This window comes from Bufo gargarizans, chromosome 1, assembly GCF_014858855.1.
Source record: "Bufo gargarizans isolate SCDJY-AF-19 chromosome 1, ASM1485885v1, whole genome shotgun sequence".
Taxonomy (NCBI): Eukaryota; Metazoa; Chordata; class Amphibia; order Anura; family Bufonidae; genus Bufo; species Bufo gargarizans.
This window is the reverse complement of record NC_058080.1, coordinates 359,915,354-359,934,205: the sequence shown is the minus strand read 5'-3', so window position 1 is coordinate 359,934,205 and position 18,852 is coordinate 359,915,354. Positions and strand designations below refer to the sequence as shown.

The window sequence follows — 18,852 nt, the reverse complement described above, 5'->3', positions numbered from 1 at the left end:
ACAGTTATCCGCTTTTCCTTAGGTTACAAAGTACCGTAACTTCCCGAAGCAGAACAGAAGGCGGGAGCTGGCTCGCTTCTGATTGGCCGCCGTGCTGGGGGGGGGGGTTACCTGGTCACATGACCTCTCACCGCTCACTACTGTACGGAATCGTTTTCTCAAGCTGTTTCGCGCTAGAAGAAGTTTGTCCCTTCCACGACGCCGTACCCCGGAAGTTCCCCTGAAAACTGTCGCCGCTGTATTCCCTACAGCTGTTTCCTGGAGATTAGTGCTGCTTTGTAAGGGGGGACTGACAGCAGAGCCATGAAGGTCGGTTCGGCGGTTCTGGCCTGCTGCTGCCTTGTCACCCAGGTGCTTGGCCTTGCCCTCTTTCTGCGCGGCTTTTTCCCAGTCCCTGTGCGATCTCAGGCCAGGAAAAGCAGCTTGTCTGAGATCCCAGCAGAACCCTGGGCAGGTAATGTCTGCATGTAACTGGCGATGTCCGATGTTGTCCACCTTGAATGCAACTAATGAATGCATGCACTGCCTATGTATGTGGGGAATTGGTTCTCTGTGCTGTCTCTGGTGCTGAAATGGGGAGGGGGGGATTAAAGGGGTTTGATGGCATAGTGTAGGGGTGGCCAACCTTACAGACACAAAGAGCCAGAAAAGATCATACCAGTGTATCACTGTATTGCGGCGGCAGCAGGGAGCGCACGGCGTCATAGCAACCAATGACGCCGTGCGCTCCTGCTCTCAGTCCGCGGTTCCACGGACCGCTCACGGCCGTGAAAAACTGCCGTGTGCATTCGGCCTTAAATAGAGCCACGGAACGAGATTTACAGGCAATAATAGGACATGTTCTATCTTTCAACGGAAGGGAAATACAGAAAACGGAATGGATACCGTTGAAATGAATGGTTCCGTATATGGAACACAAAAAATGGCCCGTAAACGGGGAAAAAAAAACAAAAACGGTTGTGTGAAAGACATGTACGGCGCGGTGGTCGCGCTGGTGCAGAAGATGTGTCCGCCCGATCCGCGGCAGGGGTCCAGCAGTCACTGATAGCCGGACCCCTGCTGCATGCGCCGGCATCAGTGAAATCACTGATGCCAGCGCATTAACCCTTGATGTGCCACGGACAGCGCTGACCGAGGCACATGCGATGTGTAGAGGAAGTGAGAGAGCAGCCATCGGGTCCCTGCGCTGCTGTGACGGGGACCCGATAACAGGGAAGGCAGCCTTCCATGTAAGGGCTCGTTCACACGGCCGTGTGAAGCCTAAGCCCGTGCCCGTGCTGTGGACCGCAATGCATGGGCACTGACCGTGGCCCTCATGGGGATCGTGGACCCATCCACTTATCACGATACCAAAATTTTGACTTGATTTCAATACCATAAAAAAGTATTGCGATAGTCGATACCACGTGAAAAAAATAAAATGACAAAAAAGCCGCGTGCATTCCACATTTTATGGAACGTTGTTTTTTTCACCTTGTCCCGACAAAAATTAGCATCGGACTGTTTTATTATAGTCTATAATAGAACAGTCCGATCCAAATTTTTGTCGGGACAAGGTGAAAAAAAAAATGGCAAATTGCACTTTTTTTTTCAGTTACGGCATTCACCGCATAGGAGATATTTTAATAGTTCGCACTTTTTCGGGCATGGCGATGTGTATTTTTTTTTTTATTGTTTATATAGCACCTAGAGGCTCATTAGCATATAATAAAAAGTTCTTTTTTTTTTTTTTTTTTTTTTTTTTTACAAAAACAGTGCAGAGACAAATGTTAGAAACACACTGTTATGTAGTGCTGACATTAGCGCATCGCGAATGTCAGTCAGCTACATAACAGTATTTCTGGTGGTAGAAACCCTTTAAACTTAATATTTATTTATTTTTATTTTTTACTTTTTGTTTAATACCTATTTACCTCCTTAGGGGCTAGAACCTGGGATCTTTCATCCCTTGTCCTATTCACCCTGATAGATCTCTATCAGGGTGAATAGGTCCTCACAGTGTCCCTGCTGCCCTGTGCATAGTGCACACAGCAGCAGGGACCCAGCCGACTATGGCAGCCAGGGCTTCAATAGCATCCTGGCTGCCATGGTAACCGATCAGAGCCGCAGGACTACACTGCTGGGGCTCCGATCGGAACTGCCACCAATGATAATACTTGGGGGGGGGGGGGGGTTTGGGGGCGCACTGCACCACCAATGATAATACTTTGGGGGGGGGGGGGGTTGCGGGCGCACTGTACCACCAATGATTCTAATTAATACTGGGGGTGCGGTGCACTGCACCACCAATGAATACAGGGCTCCAGATGGCGACCAAAATGGTCGCCAATGCGACTTAGAATTTACAAATGGCGACAAGACTTTTTAGTCTTGTTGCCATTTGTGACTAAACCCGCCGCCGCAGCTCTGCAGTTGAATACAGCAGCGGGCACAGGAGATGATAGTTCTCTGCCCCGCCGCCGATGTTCTTCTCCCTCCCCCTATGCTGTCTCTCCCTCCCCCCTGTGCTGCTGCCGCCGCCGCCAATAAGAAGAGAGAGAAGGGGGGAGGAGGAGGGGAGGGGCTGTGGCCACTGAGCCACCAATGAAGATAACTGACCTGTTAATACAAATACAGGAGGCGGGTCCCGGAATTAAATAGCCGACACCCGACCTCTATGACAGGGAGCTGCGATCCGCTGCAGTTAACCCCTCAGGTGCTGTACCGTTCATCATTGGTATCTGTATCATTGGTTGCTATGACGCCGTGCGCTTCCTGCTGCCGCCGCAGTACAGTAATACACTGGTATAGATTATACCAGTACATCACTGTATTGCGGCGGCAGCAGGAAGCGCACGGCGTCATAGCAACCAATGACCCTGTGCGCTCCTGCTCTCAGCAGGAATCCAGCCCGTGGTTCCACGGACCGCTCACGGCCGTGTGCATTCGGCCTTAGTCCATTTCATTCATTTCTCAATTAAAGACATTTTAAGTTTAGCATTTTTCCATTTGGAAATCCAATAATGGCTCCCCCTCCCCCCAGAAAAAAAAAGAAAAATTCCCATTATACCCCTAGATGATGCAATTGAAGGGTGTCATTTTATTAAATGGGGCATTTCTTCAATTTCCTTTTAGGCTCTGGCACCCCTCGAGCCTTGTTTTTGCGGTTTTCACTGTCGGGGTGCCTCAGGGTGTCTTCAAATGCGACATGGTGCTGGAAAATGATTCCAGCAAAATCTGCTTTCCAAAATCCACACTGTGTTCCTCCCATTCTGAGCCCCGCTGTGTGTCCATACAGCAGGCTACAAGCACATATGGGGTGTTTCCTGAATGGGGAGAAAATGGGGAACACATACTGGGGTGCATTTTCTCCTTTAACCCCTTGTGGGGAAAAAAAATGGGGTCTGCTAGGGATTTTATTTCCACAAATGTGTGCTTTGAAATCCTTTAACAAGTGTTTCTTCCTTCTGTTAGACTCCTTTTTGCTGAAAAGTACCCTTTCCACCACTTAAAATGTTCGTATGGGGGTGCTCTTTCTAAAATGGGGCAACTTCTTGGGCTTTTTAATTTCTGGGAATCTTTTATATGTGACATGGCACCTAAAATCAATGTCTGCCAATTCAGCTCAGCAAAATCCATATTTTGCTGTTTGACTAGAGCCCCGCTGTGCACCCATACATCATTATTTTTTTTTTATATATATATATATATATATATATATATATATATATATATATATATATATAATTTATATTTAGCACAAATTGGTTGTTGGCGTATTTGGGGTGCATTTTCTCCTGTTACCTCTTGTGAAAGTGAAAAATGTGGGTGTAAAGCAACCTTTTCTGGAAAAAATGTACATTTTTCCTTTTCACAGCCAACTGTTTCCGCAATGTATTGGATAACACTGACAGAATGCTGTCAGTTATTTGCAATACATTCTAGAATTGTAAGGGTTACATAGCATCATAAATCAATATAATGCTATGTGACCCTGTCGGAGCTGGGAGGTCAGGACCGGACCCAGAGCGTGACAAACCCTCGTCTGCATGGGCCCTTAAAGTTTTCCGCTATTGAGTTCCAGCATAGGGGCTCAATACCGGAAAAAAACGCTTCAGTTTTGTCCACATTCCTTGTCAATGGGAACAAAACTGAACTGAATGCTCCGAAATACATTCCGTTCCGTACAGTGGGCCAGATTTATCATTAGCTCAGGTCAGAATAATGGAGTGAAAAAGTCCCAAACGCTAAAACTGCGCACAAATATGCTCGCCAGTTTTCTGAAAGTGGTCTTGTTTTCTTATGTAAATGAATCTCTAGACAGATTTACTATTGGGACTATGTAAAATGTCGCAATTTCACTCCAGTGAGGACCATGCTTATCTTATGAGACTTTTTAATAAAACGTGCGACTTTTTCGTAAAGATGTGCGACTTTTGTAAAGCTGCTTACTGATGGATAAACTGCTACCGTCAAACCACATTTATTACAGGCTTAAAGGGCCGATCATAAATCTGACTTGGCTAAAACTGACTTTAGCCATATGTGAAAGTGGAGTGAGCTGTCAGAGCAATGATAAATCTGGCCCAGTGTGTTTCCCAGACCGGAGAGAAAACCGCAGCATGCTGCGGTTTTCTTTCCGTCCTGGGATGTGGACAAGACGGATCCGTCATGACCCACAATGTAAGTCAATGGGGATGGATCCGTTTTCTCTGGCACAATCTGGCACAATCTGCCACAATAGAAAACTGATCCGTCCCCCATTGACTTTCAATGGTGTTCATGACGGATCCGTCCTTGCTATGTTAAAAATATGTTAACGATAATACAACTGTCTGCATCTGGTTGTTTTATCAGTAACGGAAGCGTTTTTGCTGAACCCTGCCGGATCCAGCAAAGGCTCTGGTTTGAAAGTAGCCTAACGTGTATTCAGTGAGAATCATCAGTAAGTCAGTAAGTAATCATCTCAATTTGAGTTGTTGCTTTATCTGTGACCAGCGGGGGTTCAAACAAATTCTGTGAGATGGTACTTTGGGGGTCACGTACTATTAATGTGAGGCACATGGGGTCCAGTCCAAAAGCATGTGCCCAGCCCGACATTAAAAATAATGACCCCCATCATGTTTAAAACATGACAGTGGCAAGATTGGGGTTAATGAGTCACAAGTTCAATGTGTGGAAGTAATCAGAAGATCCCCAAGAGGTGGAGACTTGGATAAAAAATTGCTACAGAAATAAACACAGTGGATATTTAGGCTGGGTTCACAAAGGCGTTGCGGGTGACGTGCAGGAAAAATGCAAAATTATTTTTTCCCCGCGAGTGCAAAGCGTTTTAATGCGTTTTGCACAATCGTGAGAAAAATCGGCATGTTTGGTACCCAGACCCGCACCCGGACTTCTTCACAGAAGTTTAGGTTTGGGTTAGGTGTTGTGTAGATTGTATTATTTTCCCTTATGTCATGGTTATAAGGGAAAATAATAGCATTCTGAATACAGAATGCATAGTAAAATAGCGCTGGAGGGGTTAAAAAAAAAATAATAATAATTTTTAACTCCCCTTAATCCACTTGTTTGCAAGGCGGCATCTCTTCTGTCTTCTTCTTTGAGGAAAAGGACCTGTGGTGACTTCACTGGGCTCATCACATGGTCCTTTACATGATCCATCACCATGGTGATGGATCATGTGATGAGCGCAGTGATGTCACCACAGGTCCTTTTCCTCACAGATGAAGACAGAAGAGAAGCCGGGCTGCGCGAGCAAGTGGATTAAGGCGAGTGTAACGGACCGTTTCAGCAGACAAGGGGTTAAAATCCGTTTAGGCGATATGCCCCTTTCTGAGAAACAGGCACAGCTACTGCAGAACACCAAACTCCCGAACTGGATACAAAATAGCACTCCAAACTGGAACCTCGCGAATAGCTGCCGGCAGACGAACAGGAAAAGCATACAATCGGCTTACACTCCTGGCAATCAGTCTCCAACAGCATACAGGGAATCCCCCCCAATGACGAGACAAGGCTCCGTGTTGAGGGTCAAGCAGTGCTCTCACTGTACTTCAAGTACAACCTCTTTTATTCATAAGAAACATACATAGTACTGCCCACAGGGTTTTGAAATCCAACCAATCAATACCTTACAACACACACAATGCAAGTACAGCAACCAATCGTTCCCGCCCCCTAGAGGACCAGAAGGGAGACTGCGACACAGAACAGATACAACACATCCCCACAATGCATCATGGTTTCCTCCTCTCTGTCCCAGAGACAACCGAGGGCAATCCAATTATCTCTCAGGACAAAGGGGAGATCGCCAATACACATGTGGAGACAACAGGACAGACATCACCATTTAAACACACAATGGCACACCCCCACAGCAAACACAGACATTTAACATATTCCCAGATAGCTCAAGTCTGAGTGCATATCATTAGGTGAATGGCACTCAGAATACATGAATACAATAATATTAGCTATCTGGGTGCCCTCACATAACATACAATTTAACCGAACGCATAATAACATAAAATACAATTCCACAGACAGATTTAAGCTGTGCGGCCGGTCTGTTTTCTCCTTTAAAGTTACTATGGGCCATAATCCTGAGGCAAGAGGCTTTTAAACAGCCCTCTCCAAAACACCGTGGCGAGGTTGGTTTTGCCACAGCGAGTTAAATTTTTTTTAAATATATATATATATATATATATATATATATATATATATATATATATATATATATATATATATATATATTTTTTTTTTAACCCCTCCATCCCTAATTTACTAAGCATTCTGTATTCAGAATGCTATTATTTTCCCTTATAACCAAGTTGTAAGAGAAAATAATAATGATCGGGTCCCCATCCCGATCGTCACCTAGCAACCATGCGTGAAAATCACACTGCATCTGCACTTGCTTGCGGATGCTTGAAATTTTCACGCAGCCCCGTTCTCTTCTATGGGGACTGCGTTGTGTGAAAAACGCAGAATATAGAGCATGCTGCGATTTTCACACAACGCACAAGTGATGCGTGAAAATCACCGCTCATCTGCACAGCCCCATAGAAATGGGTCCAGATTCAGTGCGGGTGCAATGCGTTCACCTCACGCATTGCACCCGCGTGGAAATCTCGCCCATGTGAAAGGAGCCTTAGAATGCACACTGTTAAACCAGAGGGACTTAATGATTACAACTCATTTACTTACTTTATCTAGAGCAACCTAAGTCCTGGTTTGTCCGTTGCTCCTATATATTGATCATCATTTCCACGTGTAGCATGGGTACATCTGGTCTATTGCACAAGTATTACGTATATCTTACTGTGCGATCCATTGTTTTTACTAAGCTAAGGTTGTGCTTTATGTATTTTCATCATTTATTCGGTACACCATACAGGGGCATGCTGATCTTGTTACGATTGTGAGTGGGTTAGCAGCCCCTGACAGATCTCACCTTACCTTTCTTGCATTGATTCCTGCTCATTTTTTATATAGACCGCCGTCTTAGTCCCTACGAACTATAACATTTTACGTTTTGACATCCTGGGTAGATTTGTTCTGCTGAGTGGGCCGCGAGAGGGGTGGGGCTTAGCCGAGGCTGGACCACGCCCCAGCCTCGTTGATTGGCTGGCCCAGGGGCTTGATCTCTCTGATGGGAGGAACCTCCTCCTCTTAATCCCCACATTCTGGCGGCCACGTACGGCCACTCTAGTGCTGTTTGCCGCGGCCTCTGCACATGGGGCCAGCGGCTTGTTTGATGCAAAACTGTACCCTGTGAATAGCAATGCTCTTGGTTGTGCTCCTGATGAGCCATTATTGGCGAAACGTGTAGCGCAACTTCAGCAGTCAGGGTGTGCTATGTGTACCGATAGTTAGTCAGTGAAGCAGGTTGATTCGTGCCCGTATCACAGCCATTGCCTGCACATGTCTATGAAGCGGACACCGGGTTGCTTTGGCAAGCTGTCAGATATGGACAGATGTTTATCAACCTAATCTGCAGGTACACATCTAGTCAGTACTGCCTGTGAACGTCCGATCCAGTTTGGACGCACATTTTGATGGCAGACTGTCTGATGCGAGCAGATGTTTATCAACTTGAGTGAGGTGGGGGATCACCTGTAGCAGTGTTGCAGGGACGTAGTGAGTTCAATTGACCCTGAATACCTACCTTGGGTGCACAGAAGCCAAATATTTATATACTGAAGCAGAGCCCACCACACATGCACGACCACCTTTCCGGTCACCGCTGTCGGACTACTTTTGGAACTCCCATAGTAGTGAATAGAGGGCAGCTACGCTAGAGCGGTGCACTGTCCTTCATTTCAGGGGGCTCATTCTGCAGAAAGGCATGGGTCCCACTATTCTAGCGATATGCCATTAATGTCTGAGATGAGACAGCCCTTTTAAGGCCAATTTACATGGGCAAATGGGGATTAATGATTGCTACTACGATCTTTTGTCCACAGAGAGTTTAATTGTTTGTCGGCAGCACATGCCTGTTTACACAGTGAAATAAGCGGCAGATATGAGCCACATGAACAACTGCATCATTGGGCAAAGTGGTATCAGGTGATCTTCAGCACATTTACGTAGTGGCTGATACAGATGCTGTGGATTTTGTGTACCTTACTGTTGTGGATTTACTGTATTTCAGCATAAGCTAATATGTTATTAGAGGGATTTCCAGGAGCTTAATACTGATGGTGTATCCTCCCCTGATCAGTGGGGGTACTATACCTGGCACCCCTGCCAATCAGCTGTTCAGAGGCCATGGCATTCTGATGAGTGCTGCAGCCTTCTTGCAGCTTACCAAGTACAGCACCATACACTGTATAGCGGCTATGCTTGGTAATGCAGCTTAGGCCTATACACTCAAGTGGGACTGAGCAGCACCTGGGCCATGTGACCGATGAACATGATGTCACTGGCCTAGGAAGAGACTGCACCGCCCACTAGAGCACTGCTGCCAAGTCAAACATGTGATTGGCACGGGGTGCCAGGAGTAGGACCCCACCAGTTAGATATTGATGACCTTTCTTGAGGATAAGCCATCAATATAAAATTGTGGAAAACTGCATTAATTTCTTGCAGATTTTGCTGTGGATATAGGTTCACTAATAATAGGCATGTGATCTCCAGCAGTTGCTTGAATGGAAAGGTGATACACTGGTTTGCATAGTAACTGTAGACAAAAAGGTATCTCCATGGTAACAGACTATAAACAAATTGTACAGTTTGGTGCTGCTGTCATTCTCCCTTTCATCCATCTCCTGGGTAACAGTAGGGTAACTTTAAAACCAGCCTCCAGGACAGACTAACTGGTCAGGTCTGCATGGAGATCGCCACGCCTCCAATATATACTACAAAGAAAAAAAATGTGGGGGGTTCAGTCAGCACAACCCTATGCAGGTGCACATTGCTATGGCAAAATGCAATCGCACTCTGCAAACCAACACTCGGCCCTGCCTCTATGCTGGATGTTCAATAAGGCATTGGTGTACATTTACATCAGCATAATAAGCCACTCACCACATCAAGGTCGCCTCCATGAGTGGTCCCTAACACTAGTTGCTACCTGTTATGGGCCATGACAGCCACACAAAGTCCAGGGAGCGCAGGTACAGCTTTCACGCCAGGCACACTCTGCTTTTAACCCCGTCCTGTGCCATTACAGCTTTCATTGGATCCAGGGATGCAAGTACCAACATGCATGCTGAGCCCACTATATACTTCTCCTGGAGTCAAATGGCTACTGGTAGGTGCTATATAAGCAGACTACTTGCATCCCTGGATCCGATGAAAGCTGTAATGGCACCGGACGGGGTTAAAAGCAGAGTGTGCTTGGCGTGCATGCTGTACCTGCGCTCCCTGGACTTTGTGTGGCTGTCATGGCCCATAACAGGTAGCAACTAGTGTTAGGGACCACTCATGGAGGCGACCTTGATGTGGTGAGTGGCTTATTATGCTTTGGCCAAAATGTACACCAATGCCTCATTCAATATCCAGCATAGAGGCAGGGCAGAGTGCTGGTTGCAGAGTGTGATTACATTTGTGTTCTTGCGTTTGTATCTGTATTTCGCCATAGCAATGTGCACCTGCATACAGGGTTGTGCTGGCTGACCCCCCCCCCCCCCCCCCACACATTTTATTATTTGCAAAGCTCCTTTCGTTCTCCTAGGCACTTGCATCTGGTAGAATGAAAGTTCATATACATACTACCCCTGATAATAAACACAAAAGCTAGGTTTGTCATGCTTTCCATGGCCCCTACTAAGTTCCGTCAGCAATTTTGCTATTTTGTAGACTCCCTTTGATGGCTTGTCAATTTTTTTGGACTGTTGAAAAATTCTCCTCACTGGCTCCCCACTGCTTTGTTCCAGCTCCCTGGATTCCTTACTCCCTTTACTGGTCTTCCAGTCCCCATCCTGTAAACTACTAGACAGTCACTTACTCCACTACAGCCAATGACTGGCCTAAGGGATGGCATGTCCCCAACGACACATGACCCAATAGCAACATGCTTCTTGGGACATGACACTGCTGAGGCCATCTGTTGGCTTCAGTGGTGCGTGTGATCCTGTCCATCTGGAAGTTTACAGCACGGGGGCCAGATGACCTCTGAAGAGAGCTGGAATGGAGTGTCAGGCGAGTATGATTTCTTTAACAGGTTGAGATTGATAGTTAGAAAAAGTCCAAAAAGCTGGACAACCCTTTTAAAGATGTTTCACTCTAAGTATTTGTGTGCAGATGTTGATGTAGTGTTTTTTTATTTCGTTCCAGGGAAAACATCTAACTGGACGCAACTTCCCCATCCCCTGTTTAAGAGAGTTGTCATTCTTCTCATAGATGCTTTGAGACAGGACTTTGTATTTGGTGTTAAAGGAAAAGAGCAAATGCCTTACATAACACAACTTATAGAAAAGGGGTCAACCCTCAGCTTTATTGCAAAGGCCACAGCTCCAACTGTTACAATGCCTCGCATTAAGGTTAGTACTAGTAAGTATGTACTTGTTTTATTTAAATTAGTACTCGTTTTATGCACTAAAATGATTTATTGGCCAGGAGGACGCAGCACATCCATGCATTACCAGACAGCTCATTTATTTCCCCTTGTAGTGATACTGTATGGCATTAAAGAGAATGTGTCACTAACATATTTTACTCATTTTGGTGTTTTATTTTTCTAACTTTCCATGTCGCTATCCTAAATCCTAAAATTCTGCAGCTTCCACACTGACCACTACGCCTAATAAAAGACGGACACTTCCTGTTCTGTAGTGCTCACTTTTTAGCAGTCATCTCATTATCATCACATGTAGGATTTCAATGACTTAGGATCCACTATTCACAATAGGTGATGTCACAGCTTGTCTGCTCCCCCTCCCCTTAGTGACCTCTGCACAAATTACAGAGCATGTCTAGAACACTCAGATAGAAGTCACCTGTCTGTTGTGCCCTGTGGTTCTCAAATCATATAGGTTAATAGAATAAAAAAATAAAAAAATTACCATCAGAAAAAGAAAATTGAACTAGTCCTACTTACATTCTAGGACAGGTTGCTGGCGGCCATTTTAAATAATTCCTTCAAACCCCTTTAAACACTTTGCCTTTTTCCTCTGTATAGTTTTAAATGCAGTATGACTCCTAGGTTAATGTCTGATACAGGTCGCTTGTACCCTGTAATCCTCAGCTTGCATTCATGCCTCCAGCACACAGCATCAAGCGAGCTGCATGAGTATTGACTGTTCAATGCAGTATATGGAGGTGATGGTTCCTCACAACAAGGTTCACTTCCTGGTGTGTATTAAGAAGGAGATATCACTGAGACCAAAGCATTTACATTGTCCTGGCTGATGTGGTGTACATGGAGAGGGGCATGGGTGAATGGTACTCAAAAGACGTGACCGGCCACCAATTTATAAAAAAAACCCACTTAGAACGTAGGAAAGTATTAAAAGTAATAGTCACCTTACTGATCCCCTGCTGCTCCTGTTCTGAAGCCTCCCGGATACCCTAGTAAGTCATATGGACACCATAGAGGGTGCCTTGATCGGAAAAAAACACCCCCCTGAGCCAGAGCTGAGAACTGCTTACCGATTGCAGCTGCCAATTTGAATGGCCACATACATTACTACGGTTCGCATTGAGTACTGCAGGGTAATAGTGTAGGTAGCAATGAGATGTGTGAGAAGCCAGACCCACAGCTGCATTCTGAAAACAAGGGCCCAGATTTACTCATGTTAAAAACCAAACCCTATAATCTTGGTATATTTAAAAGATATAGACAGCTTTGTTAAAAAAAAAAGTTACACTAATTATGTGGAGAAAATAATTTGTCCAATTGGTTGTATTTATTTCTCTTTTATTATTTCGATTCTACAGCCTGCTGTGCTTCCTATGCACAGCAGGCTGCTCTCAGTGAATTTACAGAGAATCCATCATCTGGCAGATTTTCTGTAACTCCTCCTATGTGCACACGGGAGCGCACACTTTCTCCCTCACTCCCCCATACCCCCAACTGGGTGGCTGAGGGTGCAGAGTGTCAGTAACGCTCTGCTTGAAACGGCAGATATAACCCCTTACATGCTGTGGTCCTTAGGGACCACTCTATGGAAGGGGCTAATCATCGAGACGCTGCTCTACTGTGGCAGCGGCCTGATACTTCAAGGGTTAACCCCCTATTTTCTCCCTCCACCAACGCTGCCGGACAGAACACAAACACCTGCCCCCCCTCCCCCTTGTACTTTGTGGAGGAGAAATCGTGTGGTGCTGCTGCCGGCTCTCATCCAGAGGGATCGTGCCCTCACTGCACAATGTGCGATGGAAGTGCTAACCTCCACCCCCAGTTCAGGATGGCCGGCGCGGCTGTCCTCCCAATCCTCACTCCCTCCCCCATCTCCCTATGTCCTCTCCCCACTGCGCACTCCCCGCTGCTGGACAAACCACCCCCCCTTTCCCCATCGGGCCGCTGCGCTGCTGTGGCAGTGTCCCAATGGTTACCATGGCAACTGGACGCCTTCACAGGCTCCCGCTTGCCATGGTATATCTGAACCTAATCAGGCTAAGTGTACATGCAAATACACTGCAGTACACTATACAGTATATTATAGAGCCATCAGACCCACTGGATCTTCAAGAACCAAGTAGGTCTGGATCAAAAAAGTTAAAAAATAAATAAAAAATACTTCTATTTGTATAAAATAAAAAAATAGACTTATTAGGTGTTGCCCTGTCCTTAACAACCTGCTCTCTAAAAATCTCATGTGATCCAAACCGTCTGGTAAACGCCGTTTAACCACTTCAGCCCCGCTAGGTGAAACCCCCTTCATGACCAGGCCACTTTTTACACTTCGGCACTACACTCCTTTCACCGTTTATCGCTCGGTCATGCAACTTACCACCCAAATGAATTTTACCTCCTTTTCTTCTCACTAATAGAGCTTTCATTTGGTGGTATTTCATTGCTGCTGACATTTTTACTTTTTTTGTTATTAATCAAAATGTAACGATTTTTTTGCAAAAAAATGACATTTTTCACTTTCAGCTGTGAAATTTTGCAAAAAAAACGACATCCATATATAAATTTTTCGCTAAATTTATAGTTCTACATGTCTTTGATAAAAAAAAATGGTTTGGGTAAAAGTTATAGCGTTTACAAACTATGGTACAAAAATGTGAATTTCCGCTTTTTGAAACAGCTCTGATTTTCTGAGCACCTGTCATGTTTCCTGAGGTTCTACAATGCCCAAACAGTAGAAAACCCCCACAAATGACCCCATTTCGGAAAGTAGACACCCTAAGGTATTCGCTGATGGGCATAGTGAGTTCATAGAACTTTTTATTTTTTGTCACAAGTTAGCAGAAAATGATTTTTTTTTTTTTTTTTTTTTTTTCCTTACAAAGTCTCATATTCCACTAACTTGCGACAAAAAATAAAAAATTCTAGGAACTCGCCATGCCCCTCACTGGAATACCTTGGGGTGTCTTCTTTCCAAAATGGGGTCACTTGTGGGGTAGTTATACTGCCCTGGCAATTTAGGGGCCCAAATGTGTGAGAAGAACTTTGCAATCAAAATGTGTAAAAAATGACCGGTGAAATCCGAAAGGTGCACTTTGGAATATGTGCCCCTTTGCCCACCTTGGCTGCAAAAAAGTGTCACACATCTGGTATCGCCGTACTCAGGAGAAGTTGGGGAATGTGTTTTGGGGTGTCATTTTACATATACCCATGCTGGGTGAGAGAAATATCTTGGCAAAAGACAACTTTTCCCATTTTTTTTTATACAAAGTTGGCATTTGACCAAGATATTTTTCTCACCCAGCATGGGTATATGTAAAATGACACCCCAAAACACATTCCCCAACTTTTCCTGAGTATGGCGATACCAGATGTGTGACACTTTTTTGCAGCCTAGATGCGCAAAGGGGCCCAAATTCCTTTTAGGAGGGCATTTTTAGACATTTGGATCCCAGACTTCTTCTCACGCTTTAGGGCCCCTAAAAAGCCAGGGCAGTATAAATACCCCACATGTGACCCCACTTTGGAAAGAAGACACCCCAAGGTATCCAATGAGGGGCCTGGCAAGTTCATAAAAAAAAAAATATTTTCGCATAAGTTATCGGAAATTGATTTTTTTTTTTTTGTTTTTTTCTCTCACAAAGTCTCACTTTCCGCTAACTTAGGACAAAAATTTAAATCTTTCATGGACTCAATATGCCCCTCAGCAAATACCTTGGGGTGTCTTCTTTCCAAAATGGGGTCAGTTGTGGGGTGTTTGTACTGCCCTGGCATTTGAGGGTCTCCGCAATCATTACATGTATGGCCAGCATTAGGAGTTTCTGCTATTCTCCTTATATTGAGCATACAGGTAATTAGATTTTTTTTTTTCCGTTCAGCCTCTGGGCTGAAAGAAAAAAATGACCGGCACAGATTTCTACATTCGCATCGATCAATGTGGATGAAAAATCTCTGCCAAAAAAAAAAAATGGAGGGGAAAGGCGTCTGCCAGGACATAGGAGCTCCGCCCTACATCCATACCCACTTAGCTCGTATGCCCTGGCAAACCAGATTTCTCCATTCGCATCAATCGATGTGGATGAATAAATCATTGCCGGGATTTTTTTTTTTAATATATATATATATATATATATATATATATATATATATATATATATATATATATATATACAAAGTGCTTGCCAAAGCATAGGAACGCCGCCTCCTCCTCAGCTCGTATGCCTCGGCAAACATATCTGTCACTGCAGAGGAGAAAATCCCGTCTTGCAGCGCCGCATACACCGACTTGCGTGTAATCTGACAGCAGCGCAATGCTTCTGTCAGAATGCACATCGGTGCTGCAGCTAGTAGATCGGTTGGTCCACCTGGAAGGTAAAAAAACAAAAAAAAAAAGAAAAAACCAGGCCACAACGCAATAATTTTATTAACTTTGGAACAGAACATGTAACTTTAACTTTTGGAACTAAACATTAACCTGTTGGCTTACTGGTGGTTTTTTTTTTTTTTTTACCTTTATAGAACAAACCTCTCCTTCCCCATGGGTCAATGTGCAAAGCGCAAATCGCCCAAAGATGTGGCGAAGTGCGTTATGCACTTTGTCCCATGTGAAAGGAGACGTTTGCAGCAGCTGTGAGTGAATGGGCCCTAATAGCCCTGTGTGCCTGTCCTGGTGAGATGTGATCCCTATGCTAGGTGTACCTGTGTGTGGTACTTTCGGAAACACTCCCCTAAGCATAGGGCAGGGTGGTCGGGACAGTCAGGACAGAAATAGCGGGTGTCACGCCTTATTCCACTCCTGCTACAGACACGACATTTTTTTCGGGGTGGCGGTCGGTTTGAGGTACCAGCAACGACACTGGGGAAGTGTCGCTCGTGTAGACGGCTAACTACACTGGTGGATGGGGCCACGGAACCTCCTGGATACAGGAGGTTCGCGATGATCTCTTCCTGAAATTTGAGGAAGGATCCAGTTCTCCCAGCCTTACTGTAGAGAACAAAACTATTGTACAGAGCCAGTTGAATTAAATATACAGACACCTTCTTATACCAGCGTCTGGTGCGTCGGGAAACTAAATACGGAGCCAACATCTGGTCATTGAAGTCGACCCCTCCCATGTGGAGGTTATAGTCGTGGACTGAGAGGGGCTTTTCAATGACACGGGTTGCTCGCTCAATTTGTATTGTCGTGTCTGCGTGAATGGAGGAGAGCATGTAAACGTCACGCTTGTCTCTCCATTTCACCGCGAGCAGTTCTTCGTTACACAGTGCGGCCCTCTGCCCCCTTGCAAGACGGGTGGTAACGAGCTGTTGGGGGAAGCCCGCGCGACTAGTTCGCGCGGTACCACAGGCGCCAATCCGTTCTAGAAACAAATGCCTAAAGAGGGCCACACTTGTGTAAAAATTGTCCACATAAAGATGGTACCCCTTGCCGAATAAGGGTGACACCAAGTCCCAGACTGTCTTCCCACTGCTCCCCAGGTAGTCAGGGCAACCGACCGGCTCCAGGGTCTGATCTTTTCCCTCATAGACCCGAAATTTGTGGGTATAGCCTGTGGCCCTTTCACAGAGCTGATACAATTTGACCCCATACCGGGCGCGCTTGCTTGGGATGTATTGTTTGAAGCCAAGGCGCCCGGTAAAATGTATCAGGGACTCGTCTATGCAGATGTTTTGCTCAGGGGTATACAAATCTGCAAATTTCAGGTTGAAATGGTCTATGAGGGGCCGAATTTTGTGGAGCCGGTCAAAAGCAGGGTGGCCCCTGGGACGGGAGGCGGTGTTGTCACTAAAGTGCAGGAAACGCAGGATGACCTCAAATCGTGTCCTGGACATAGCAGCAGAGAACATGGGCATGTGATGAATCGGGTTCGTGGACCAATATGACCGCAATTCATGCTTTTTTGTCAGGCCCATGTTGAGGAGGAGGCCCAGAAAAGTTTTAAATTCGGAAACTTGGACTGGTTTCCACCGGAAAGGCTGGGCATAAAAGCTTCCCGGGTTAGCGGTGATAAATTGTGTGGCATACCTGTTTGTCTCTGCCACGACTAAGTCTAAAAGCTCCGCAGTCAAGAACAGCTCAAAAAATCCCAGGGCCGAATCGATCTGAGCTGTCTCAACCCGAACTCCAGACTGGGCGGTGAAAGGGAAAACTACGGGTGCGGCTGAAGTTGGGGACTGCCAATCAGGGTTTGCCAGCACCTCTGGGATTCTAGGGGCTCTACGGGCACGTCTTTGTGGTGGCTGCGACGGGGTCACTACTGCACGTGCCACCGTACCAGCTTCAACTGCCCTTCTGGTGCTCGCTACTTCACCAGGTTGTACGGCAGTGCTGGTACTAGGTCCAGGAAGGGCTGGGCTGCTGGTGTATGCCTCACCACGTAATCCGACAGCACCAGCCCCACTCTGCTGCTCTTGAAGCGGATCCTGCGCAACCTGCGGTCTAGCGACACTGGGCCGGGTACGCCTGGTGCTATCAGGGACCTCAGCCTCCTCGTCCGAACTTTGGGTCAGAGAGCCACTGCTTTCTACAGGTTCGTATTCTGACCCGCTGGATTCATCAGATGAGGGTTCCCACTCCTCATCCGACTGGGTCAGAAGCCTGTAGGCCTCTTCAGAAGAATACCCCCTGTTAGACATGTGGGCAACTAAATTTCGGGGTATTCCCTGAGACTACCCAAGAAAAAAAAAAGCAAGCCTGTCTTACAAATGGGAGGCTAGCGAAGTACCGGAGGCTGCTGCGGTTGATAAAAAATATCAAAACTGATTTTTTTTTATCGCCGCAGTGCGTGTAAAGTGAATGTGCAGCGATCAAAAAAAAAAAATTTTTTTTGTCACTGCGGTGGGGCGGGCGTGGGTGTACGCACGTGTGGGCGAATGATCAGGCCTGATCGGGCAAACACTGCGTTTTGGGTGGAGGGAGAACTAAAGTGACACTAGTACTATTATAGATCTGACCGTGATCAGTTTTGATCACTTCCAGATACTATAAAAGTACAAATGCTGATTAGCGATACGCTAATCAGCGAATAACGGACTGCGGTGCGGTGTGCTGGGCGCTAACCGATCCCTAAACTACCTAACCAAGGGGCCTAAACTATACTGAAACCTAACGGTCAATACTAGTGAAAAAAAAAAGTGACAGTTTGCACTGATCACTTTTTTCCTTTCACTAGTGATTGACAGGGGCGATCAAAGGGGTGATCAAAGGGTTAATTGGGGTGATCTGGGGGCTAAGTGTGGTGTAGTGGGTACTCAGTGATGTGTGCTCCTCTGCTCCTCTGCTGGAACCTACCGACCAAAAGAAGGAGCAGAGGAGCACAGCAGCCATATAACCCCATCATATTTACTAATATGTGGGGTTAAATGGCTGCTGATTGGATTTTTTTAAAATCAGCAGCCTGCCAGCCAATGATCGTGGCCGGCAGGCTGCTGACGAAATACTTTGCTTCGAAATGCCGGCCCGCGATGCGCATGCGCGGGCCGGCTGTGACGTAATCTCGCGTCTCGCGAGAAGACGCGCCGATGCGTCCAGGAGGAACAAATCAACCACCTCCCGGACGCATCGGTGCGTACAGCGGTCGGGAGGTGGTTAAAAAAAGAAAAAAAAAAAGAAAAATCTTCCCATTTTGGAAAGAAGACACCCCAAGGTATTTTGTGATGGGCATAGTGAGTTCATGGAAGTTTTTTATTTTTTGTCACAAGTTAGTGGAATATGAGACTTTGTAAGAAAAAAAAATAATTAAAAAAATCATCATTTTCCGCTAAAGTTCTATGAACTCACTATGCCCATCAGCGAATACCTTAGGGTGTCTACTTTCCGAAATGGGGTAATTTGTGGGTTTTTTCTACTGTCT

At 45.8% G+C, this 18,852-nt stretch overlaps 1 protein-coding gene across 1 annotated transcript in view; it reads left to right on the top strand.

The window, feature by feature from the left end:
* Positions 1-214: 214 nt before the first annotated feature.
* Positions 215-18,852, top strand: part of PIGG (phosphatidylinositol glycan anchor biosynthesis class G) — a 73,019-nt gene continuing 54,381 nt past the window's right edge. Inside the window, exons 1-2 of the mRNA XM_044283434.1 lie at positions 215-454; positions 10,762-10,967. Coding sequence (XP_044139369.1) covers positions 304-454; positions 10,762-10,967 — 357 coding nt within the window. The 5' untranslated portion in view covers positions 215-303. The remainder of the gene's footprint in view (positions 455-10,761; positions 10,968-18,852) is intronic.